General features: G+C 40.6%; 1 protein-coding gene across 3 annotated transcripts in view; it reads left to right on the top strand.

Moving 5' to 3' along the window:
- ralgps2 (Ral GEF with PH domain and SH3 binding motif 2) overlaps positions 1-10,467 on the top strand; it is a 105,319-nt gene that overhangs the window by 83,315 nt on the left and 11,537 nt on the right. For 2 of the 3 annotated variants that reach the window (XM_037698203.1, XM_037698204.1), the window contains 3 exons: positions 1,207-1,261; positions 1,760-1,837; positions 2,713-2,818. In XM_037698203.1, the coding sequence (XP_037554131.1) occupies positions 1,207-1,261; positions 1,760-1,837; positions 2,713-2,818 (239 nt within the window). The remainder of the gene's footprint in view (positions 1-1,206; positions 1,262-1,759; positions 1,838-2,712; positions 2,819-10,467) is intronic. The other variant, XM_037698205.1, reaches the window with a different exon arrangement.

Genomic DNA, 10,467 nt, shown 5'->3' with positions numbered 1-10,467 from the left:
GAGCTCGCAGACGAAGAGCTCGCAGACGAAGAGCTCGCAGACGAAGAAGCACACATGCGCATAGCCACTGCTGACCCTGCTCTGCCTCCCCTTTTGTATATAAAATCTAACTGAATTAAATGTTAATGTTTTCGGAGTGTCGTCATCGTTGTATAATCCAACTTGAGCGCGAAACCATCCTCGTGGTTCTTGAGAGAGGGCAGCTGCAGGAGTTCATTCAGCCTGTTTGAATATCTGTGACTCATGTTTCTGGTGCTTTAGTTCTTAGAATGTTCTTAGTATTGATGTTAGTTCTTAGTTCTTTAGTATTAATGTTCTTCAACATTAATACTAAAACAGGTTCGAAGATTACAGCAAAGATGTGTGTCTTTTTAAGCTTTCACCACCACCCCCCGCTCCCACACCAAAAAAAACCCCAAAAACTCAGAGTTCTCTCTGTGAGTGTCAGATTCAGTTGTTTATAATCTGTCATTAATCTCTGTCAATAATTAAAGCAATAACAAAGTCTTGGCTGTTTGAATGTGCGACTCTTGCTCATATTTGGAACCATACTGAGAAGTTACTGTACTATGATGAAAGTAATTCAAGAAATGATCAAATATGAAAAGTAATCAGTATTAAATGACTACATGAGCTGAAACCCTGTAAATATAATCCTTTTGAATGAAATCATAATTTTAAGAGAGAAATCTGTCGGTTTTGTAAATATACTGACAGATGTACGCCTAATCTCTAGGTATGGAAAAATAAAATCAGTCAATAGAGTTTTAATGGCCACCCTAATAGTTTGTGTAAACTAAGCTGCCTAAAAGTATAGTGTCCTCAAATGATTGGGGTGGCCAAAGATTAATTGATTGTGGTCAAGGCCACCAATGACCCCCCTCCAGCTCCGTCATTGTGCCTGGTGGTGGATAAACTTGCTCCCTCCGCTCTCGAGGATGTGTCACTCTGCACCACCTGGGACAAATCAAAGAATCCTACCTCTGTTCTTGAATATCTTAATTACAACATTTAGGTTTACTTCATTCTCTGTTTGACTCCAGTCCAGAAAAAAAAAAACACTCATCTAGAAAACTACAAACATCTACTACTCAAATCCCTCAGCTACAGGGGACTTTGGTGTTCCACTGGTTTATAAATCTTAACAGCTTGTTGGTTGTGTGTGTGTGTGTGTGTGTGTGTGTGTGTGTGTTTGTGCGTGTGCAGGGAGCAGCGAGGGCTCTGAGCTCAGTGAAGAGATGTCTTGGCCTGCTTTTGAGAGGTAACGCATTCAAGTCCGCTTGAGATCACATCAACGTAAAATTTATGAAACATTTTCATTTCATTTTTATTTTCATATCTCTTTAATGAAGCTTCTGCCATTAAAATAAAAAAACGTCCCAGGCTCGGCATTGCTTTTCTCCATGATGCTAAGACTGGCACGTCTCATCCCTGCACAGCTGCACTCAGTAATTTGCTGTGATGTAAAGATGCTTTTGCTTCTCCAGCAGCATAATATGCTTTGTTTAAATCGAGCCACACACATCTGAACTACAGCGAGCCCTTGCGTTAACTACCCTAAAAAACATTAACCTTATTTCAAAATGTCATTTTTTTTAAGTGCTTCACTTTCATTAATATTTTTTCTAACCAAAGGATTGCCCCTCATCAAACCTAACCTGTGCAATTTGATTAAAAAAAAATCCAAGTGGAATAAATCACAAAGGTTAATAATGTCCCGTGCCACGTATCCTGTCCTGTCTTATCCTATTCCGAACAGGACTCGGTTCTATCACTCTCTGGGCCCAGTGACCCGTGTGGCCCGCATCTCGTACAGAGGAGTCCTGAGGCCCAGCAGGTACACCCATTCCTCAACTGGAACCAGCTTGATCTGAACCAAACTCTTTCTTCCCTTTACTTTTTCCACCCCCTCCCTGTCAGGAGCCGCTGCACTCCAACGCTCCGTGTGTGTAGTGAGGGGGTGCTTTAGTGTGAGTCGGTGGATCAGAGGAGAGGAACATGGTCACTTTGGGGTTTATGACTTTGTTTTTGCTTCATGCAGTTTATATTTTAACTGCTGCTCTTCACATTAACGTGTTGGGGGTTAAAACTAACACGTGGGGGTGTCATAACTCAACAAAACACTCGAGGCCTCAGTTTGAAAACTGAATGGTTGTAATATTAGAACACTTTAAATTAAAACCTGCCTGCTGCCTGTTACACTAAGATCTTCTTATAATGAGGAAAGATATTTGTCAGTTATTTCAAGTTCGTGAGAAATTTTACGGACGTTGAGGTTTTGATGCTAACATTTGATGCCAGCGTTTGAAGCTAAGCTGTTGCATCATCGTTCCTGACGCAGTGAGGAGCAGTTTTAGAGTCAGTAGTTCTCCTGTAGGTGGTGTTTTGCTTTCCTTGTGGTTCTGGGTTCTGTCTCTTAATCTCCATCAGGCTTCTCTAGACTTCTGCATTGAGCTTCCTGCTCTGATTCTCCGAACTGAAACAATCTGCACACCTCTTGATCCGTGTCTGCTCCTGTTTCTGCAGTTTTAAATGGATTCACTGTGAAATTCACGTCTGATAAAACACGACAGAACGATGTGTAGTTAAAAATGAACTCTGAACACAGCGGGGTTAAAGGTGGCGTTGCAGATTGTGTCTGTGTCTGGTCGGGTACTCTTGCGTGTATTTGAACGTGTTTATGTTCGCTTGAAACATTTGTGCTGTTTACAGCTCCGCCGAGTCAGAAGAACTTGCAGTTCATTTGTATCCCGGAGCGGTCACGGTGCAGGGGGTGTTGAGACGGAAGACCATGCTGAAAGAGGGCAAGAAGCCAACTGTAAGATCACACTTGAGCACCAAAACATGTCTTAAAATCATGACCCTGCGTGTTTCTACAAGCTTTTCACATTTGCATTTGATATAGAAAGACATGAGCAACAAAAGAGTTTGTGATGTAAAGTTTGGGCCTCAATGAGCCTAAAACTTTTAGAGCAGGGGTTCTCAAACTTTTGGGTTCAGGGACGCCCTCATAACCCTCAAGTTTCTTAAATAATTTTCTAAAATTTGTCTCTTTAATGTAATAAAAAATAATTGTGTAACATAAATACTTAAAAACTGTTCAATAACAGTGCTAATACAATTGTAATACTTTTAAACATGGAGTATTTTTCAATCAAGACACAAGACATTTTTTATTTCAACTTCCAAAAATTACAGTTTAGAGAAAATTACCAGTATCAAAAACCACTTTAAAACTTTACCTATTCACATAATGAACATGAATGTATTTCCACTTGTTCTGATTATTACAGAAAACTCTTCACATAAAACTGAACAGAATCAGAACAGCAGGAGTCATATCAAGTAACAGGGCTTCACTTGTAAACTGATCGATGCTGGAACGCAAATAGCAGACAAGGGAATGGGTGTGGTCTGGGGGTCCTCCCCCACAAAATTTTGAATAAAGTAGATGTGATTTCCTGCTTTTTGCTGTATTTTAATGTATTGTTGTAGTGAACCAGATGACCTCAAATCTACCAGATGGACAGAGACTGTTATTTTCATTGATCTGAATAAGTCTGGGCCATCTGATGAACTTTCTTTCTTGAATTAATCAAGCAGAAAAGACAATTCTTTATAATCATTACTGTCTTACAAATGTTTTGATAATCAAATTGTGTTAGTTCACTCAATGCTTTACAGGTTGAAAAGAACTACTAATTTTTATTTTACATAAACAGTAAGTAATGATTTTTGTTCCTCATTCAGAGAAGAAATCACCTGAATATGCCTTTCTTGATTTTCTGTCTGAAATGAGCAAGCTGTCGTAAGTATGTGAAAGGTTGGTCTTCGGTCAACTAAAATGTTTACTGAAGAAGAAATGTCATGTTTAAACTTTTTCAGAAGATTATCAAGAGTAGACTCCAAAAAGTCTGCTGCTTCTGCAATAATCTTTTCTGTATGTTAAACAAGTTTCATTCTCTGACCTCGACTGTTGATAAACACCTTACGTCAAAAACACTCCTCTTTCTGGTCCTTCCACGAATCAGAAAGCTCTAAACTGAACAGGAAGTCGACCCAAATAAAATGTGGCACTTCCCAGTTCAAGTCAGATTGAGAGTTCTGAGAGATGTTGGATTGGGAGCTGACAATAGGTCCGATAGTCTAACAGAATGAGAAGATTGAGAATGCAGTCGGTTCTGAAAGCTTCAGAGCAATGAAGAATCCAGAGGTTTTTGGGGATTATAATTCTGTTTTGAGCTAATCAACGCACGACTTTCTGAAGGTTTGGTAGCTCTCGACGGAGACGCTGAAACGAGTCAGAAAGGAACTACATCCAACGCTGATTCATCGTCAACAGGTAGATGGTTCTATTTTGACCAAGTGTACCGTGAGAAGCTGAGATCGGACGGAGCGTGCAACTTCTGGTTAAACAGATTAAATCTCCCTCACATATTCCTCTGTAAGATAAATCTCAATTTACTCTTAAACTCACCTCTCTCTCATAAAACAGTACAGATATTTTTAGAAATGTCTGAAGCAAAGTCCTCAAATCACCGCCGAGTGATTTGAAGTTCATTTTCTGTGAAACTGTCTGTTATTATTTTCATATTTTGCCAAATTAATGTAAATGTTTGATGTTAAACTTTGATTTTGAAAATAAATGATTCCATTCATTTGATGGGTCAAAGATAAATAACGTCTCTCGTTCACATTTCTGTTAAATTCAATGCACGGCATTTACAGTCAGAAAAATGAAGAACTCGTGAATATTGTATGCATATATAATTCATATATTGTGTCATACAACAAGTGACACGTACCTCATGTACATCACTACAACTGGTGGCCTCGTACGAATTTCATGAATGACTGTTTAATCCGTGTGTAAATTGATTTTACGTGTTGGCATGGTGAAAGAGTAACAGCTGATGAGCTGTGAATGTTACGCAGCGGCTGAGCTGCGCGCTTGGAGCTGCACTCTGCAACTAAACGCTGCATGTTTAAGCGTTGGGCTGGCAATGTTTTAAAAGCTGAAATTGTGTCATAAGTCTTGTGTAAGCTGAAATTGTACGTCTGTTACGTGTAACTAAAGGCTGATGAGCTGTGGAATACGTTATTCTGTTTAAGGTACGAGGTTCTGCTAAGACCCGGCTGTGGTTCGGTTCTGCTCAGTTGGAACGAGTATTTTGAATAGATGGATAAACGTTTTAAAAGCTGAGTGCCATCTCAGAACACAGTTAGAAGTTGTTTCGTTACATTTTTTAACAGAAAAAGTGCATTTTGATGGTTTAAAAGACGAAAAAGTGACGAATTATTTTAAGCTAATCTAACTTGCTAGGTAGAGAAAACGCTTCCTGATTGGTTGAATTCGCTGTTGTGGAGCGCTTTCATTGGTTGAAGGTTTGACTGACGTGGCTACGTCACTTCCTCTCACCCTACGCTGCGTGCCATTGGTGATTTCAGTCACGTGACCCGGATATGAAATTCATTTTCATAGGGAAATAAAATCTGCTTTTTTAAAGCTAAAAAACGCTTTTAAAGTGGTTTTGACACACTGGTTAGATGCTTCGAAGCCTGTTTGCTGAAATCCTGCCACGTTACAGTTTAAAATTCGTCAAAAAACGATGTTTTTAAACAAAGCTAGCGATGCTAATTTTAAGCTAACAAGCTAACGACCGGAGTTTTAACTACGCTTAAAATCACTAAAGGAAGCTACAAATATTGTTCCAGAAACTCATGTTCAGGCTAAAAAGTCGTGTTTGTTGAAATTGTGCCACTTTTGTGTAAAAAATCCGTTCAGAAATGTTGATTTTGACCGAGTTTAGCCGAAGCTAACTTCAAGCTAAGCGGCTAACAACAGGATGTCAACCGAACGCCACAGGAAGTTATAGCTCCCCTAGTGGATAACACAAACAGTGTCTGAGTTAAAATTAGTAAGGTAAGGCTGACATCTTCTGGCGAACCTTGAGAAGACAGGTTTCACTCGCTTATTAGGTCTAAATAGTGAAATTAAAAACGTTTTAATCTTTCTAAAAGCATTTTCGAGTCAATAAACGTTCCTTAAAGCTGAAAATTACTGTTATCTTGCATTTTAAAAGTTATAAGGTACTTATGCAAACGAGCATTCACCAAAAAGATTATTTCACTGTTAAATCCTTTAAAAATAAGGTACAAAAATAAACATTAACTTTTTAAAAAATAGAAACAGTTACAGATTTTCACAAAGTTGGAAAAAGTTTACTCATTTGCTAAAAGGATAGTGCACGTTTAATTAATAAATCACTAAATAAAAGTAAATATATCAGACGAAGAGACTTTGCTGATTTTATTTATTTTGAAAAACCTAAAACATTAAAATTCTCCTGTTTAAACTCTAAATAGAAGAAAAATGCCAAGCGACAATGAAGAAGACACCTCTCCAAAACCAACAAATGATGACATCATTTGGGGGCCTTACATACTTTAACAACTCCACTTATTGGCAGGAGAAAGGAGTACAGTTTTTCTGAAGAAAGACTGATTATTCCTCATCATCAATTTCTTTTCTCTTTTCACCCACCTGGGTTGATGAGTAACTTTTTAAAATAGCAAATTTCTGGAACAGAACGGTTTAAAAAACGTTTTAAACTAATATTGCTGTGAGACTAAAGGAAAATTTGCAGGTTTATAAAAAATTCAATGTTTTAGAGTAAATACACTAAAAACAGCTTGGTACTCTAGTATCTGTGGAAAATAAGCACAAAAAGTAACACTGCAAAAAGGGCATTTACTTAAATATTCATGAATTGGGGTAAAACCTGAGAAAGGTACCCACATTTGAATAAGTTGACTTATAACAGTACTTCTGTGTAAACCCAAAGCTAAAATAAGTGTGAAAACTCATTGACTTGAATACAAATATTTACCTGTAAAATATCTAAAGCTTGCAACTGTTCAAACAGATAAATTGCTACACAGTGAAAACATGACAGGTGTGTTAGAAAAAGATTTTGACCCAAAAGGAGTGGCGGACTGCCTGGAGAATGCGTTCGCACTACTGGCACCGTCCCTACATCCATATATGACTCAGACAGAGCGCATGAACCCAAAAGAGTTATTGGACAATCTGAAGGGGGTTGCAGAAAGTGTGACCTCTACAGAAATCATAAAGTCAAGTTATGAAAAGCTGGCTAAAATTGCAATTTTGTTGAAAGAATCATTCTATACGGTTGTTGAGAAAGCTGATTACCTTGCATTAAGGTTATACAGCGAAAAAGAGGTGGTTCAGAGAATTGAAGAACACTTCCTTCAATTTAAAGGTGAACACGAAATCCTCACAAAAAAACATTCTGAACAGATGTTTCAATTACAGCAAAATGCAAATGCAGAAATTGATTCGCTGAATAGCAAAATAAATGTGCTTAACAAAAAGCTGGAAGAACTCAGAATGGATAAACACATATTGCAACAGCTAATGATGCGTTTAGAAAGTGATTATCACACATCACAGGAACGCTTAAAAACATGTGAAGAAAATCTAAGAGCAGCAACAAACAAGATTTCTGACGTGGGGCGAGTTTGTCTGGAACTCAGAGAAGACCGTGGACAGAGTCCAGGTCACCCACAAACACCTCAGAAAGACGTTGTTGCACTTCCTGCTCTTAATCCACCCTCACATAAAGTGGTAGGAACAGACCTGAACAGGCCTCCTCCACCAAACATGCAACAGAGTGCATGGCAACTTCCTCTTTCAATGGATGCTCTGTTAAAACTCTCAAAATATGTACAACGTTTCATCCCTGAACCGTTGGGCTCCGCTGGAACGAAAGCGTACCTCAGAGATCTGGATTTCAGATTGAGAGCTTATCCAAACGCTACGGTAGAAGATAAAATCAGTCTGATACGACTCACTTCGGACAGAGATGTGTTTACCTTCATCGAGCGTCTGCCAGATGCAACGAGAAGGGATTACAAACTTCTGTGTGAAGCTCTGATCAAAGAGTACGACGCCTGCGCAGGGCCTACTGGGTATCCAGCCGCAGACAAGGTCACGCAGGGCAAGAATGAACATCCAAAAGTTTATTACAAAAGAATCTTCCAAGCTTATTTTGGTAACAGAAATGAAACCGGAATGGAGGAAGAAGAAGGTTTTAAATTTGTTTTCAGCAAAAATCTCCATCCTGACATTCAAACGTCAGTGCAAATGATGGCAAATTACAGAGAAAAATCCATCAGTGAGATTAAACAGTGCGCTGTGAACGTGTTTGAGGCACGTTGTCATGCCAAGACGCCCATAGAAGTGTTTCCTGGTGTAAAGGTTAAACCCCACTCCCTAGAATTAGAAGGAAGGCGTGCATCGCCACCCCCTCCTAAAAAGGGAGAAAAAAGGCAGTATTTTCAGACTAACAAACCGCATCATGAAGGTGCACGCTGGGATAAAAAGGCTCCTCCTGCAGAGGACGAACGTGATTATCGTAAATGGGACCAGCGGAGGACGCAAAAAAATGGGAACCGAGAGGAACCCCAAAAAGACGTACCTAGCCGCCCCCCCACCTCGGACGAAACGTCCAGAGGCGAAAAAATCACAAAAATCCCAGAAAAAAGGCCCTCCACCTCTGAACTCGGAAGAGACAGAAAAATTGCGTGAAATGTTAGAAGATTTGAAACACACTGACAAGGGAAGCCGACCAAAAGCACTATGCAGTGAGGTACTCACTACAGCATCTCTGGACGCGAATGACAACACTACAGATGTCGGTGAAACACACCAAGACGCTGTTGTTGTTGCCTCAAACAACCCCTCATCGGATGAAAGGGGGGTAATCACACACACAAACGATGACCAGTCATCGCAAGCTGAACACGCAGAAACAGCTACAGCTGTGCTGACGGTTCAGACAAACCAAGATTACACAGATAAATCTGAACGCGTGAAGAAGCGTCAGAAAAAACCCAAAAGGTTTCTGTGTAACTTTATCAGAAAGGGGGCCGCCAAAAAGGCGTACCTGTCAGTAACACTCGAAGGTGTCCTCACACACGAAGCACTCTTGGACGGTGGGGCAGACATAACTATTATGTCAGCTAAACTGTTCGAGGAGCTGAGGACAGCCGCAGCCGAGAAAAACAGGATAATACCTCTATCTGATTGTGCTATAGAAATGCAGGGTCTCTCAGAAACGAAAACAACCCTGACAGCTATAGCAATGGTTCACATGCAGATTGGCAATATGACACTGTACCACCCGGTACACGTGACCCATGTTGACTCATTCCCATTTTTGGTTGGCCAGGATTTTATAAATCGCTTCAACGCGATTATAGATTATGGTGATCAAACAATGTGGACAACAGTGAGAAAACCACTGCCAATAGAAACGCCTCCGGAGTGTGACACAGACTGCCCAACAGCAGGTACCGCGGAAGGCACAAAGGACTCCTCAGCCGAGGACACGAGCCCGGTGAGTACTCCTCTAACACCATGTGAAACCAAAGAAACCCAAGAGGTCCAAACTCTGACTCAACAAGACAGCCTCCTCTGTGAGCTGGAACAGGCAGAGTCCACCAAACACTACCTACCACTGGTAGTTAAGGGTGTAGAGATCCAAGGGTCCCACACCAACGATGCTGTACTGTCTCTGTGGACAGATAAATCAGCAATTAACCGAGCTTTCTACGAAACCTTGGTTCACAAACATGTTGGTCTAGAACTAATTAAAAAAGCTTTCCGCTTTCCATTAGTTCCCAATAGTTCACAGGTAATGACCGCAGAAGGAGTCATTAACCTAAAACTGAACTGGAATCAACGAGAACTGGTTCACCCATTTCTCGTTATCCAAAACTTACCACATGCATCCTACATAGGCTCTGACATTTTGGTAAGGTTGGGTGTCCATGTGGACACCATCAACAAGGTGCTGTGGTCCCTCAAACCAGCCACAAAGGATACTCCTGTGCTAGACACAGCGAGCCTTAAGGCTGGGCAGACCATTCCAGAGGCCTGCCAAGTTGCTAGCAACCAAGACACCACAGTACCACCTCAGGTGCTTAACCTAATGGTGCGAATCCACATAATAGCTGGACAAGCTATTAGCCATAAACAGGCATATTTTCAACCCTCTCCTGCATTTTTCAACTTGGGACTGTCCGTGGAAGCCACGAACCAGGTGAGTCTTGACTCCAGGACCACATCTATTGCTGTGTGTAACACAGGCATGGATGAGGTGCTGATTCCAAAAAACACTATGCTAGGATGGTTGATTTCAACTGACTTTCATGATTTTGAACTAGGCATTCCATTTCTGGGAGGACTCCCAGACAATCTGGTACCGAGTCAAGAAGCTGGGCCAGTATGGTTCACAAAACCAACACAGGCCATAGCTCTTTTCTCAACCAATGATGTCGACCAAGGACCTCAAACCTATGGTGTCTTACCCATAGACAGGCCCGACGACTCAGAAAGGGATTCATTGGAGCTCCCCAAGGAGCAAGAACCCTTATCAGTCT

Source organism: Nematolebias whitei, chromosome 3 (assembly GCF_014905685.2).
Source record: "Nematolebias whitei isolate Nwh7 chromosome 3, NemWhi1, whole genome shotgun sequence".
NCBI lineage: Eukaryota > Metazoa > Chordata > Actinopteri > Cyprinodontiformes > Rivulidae > Nematolebias > Nematolebias whitei.
Note: the sequence above shows the minus strand (reverse complement) of the source record. Positions and strands in the feature narration are given on the sequence as shown.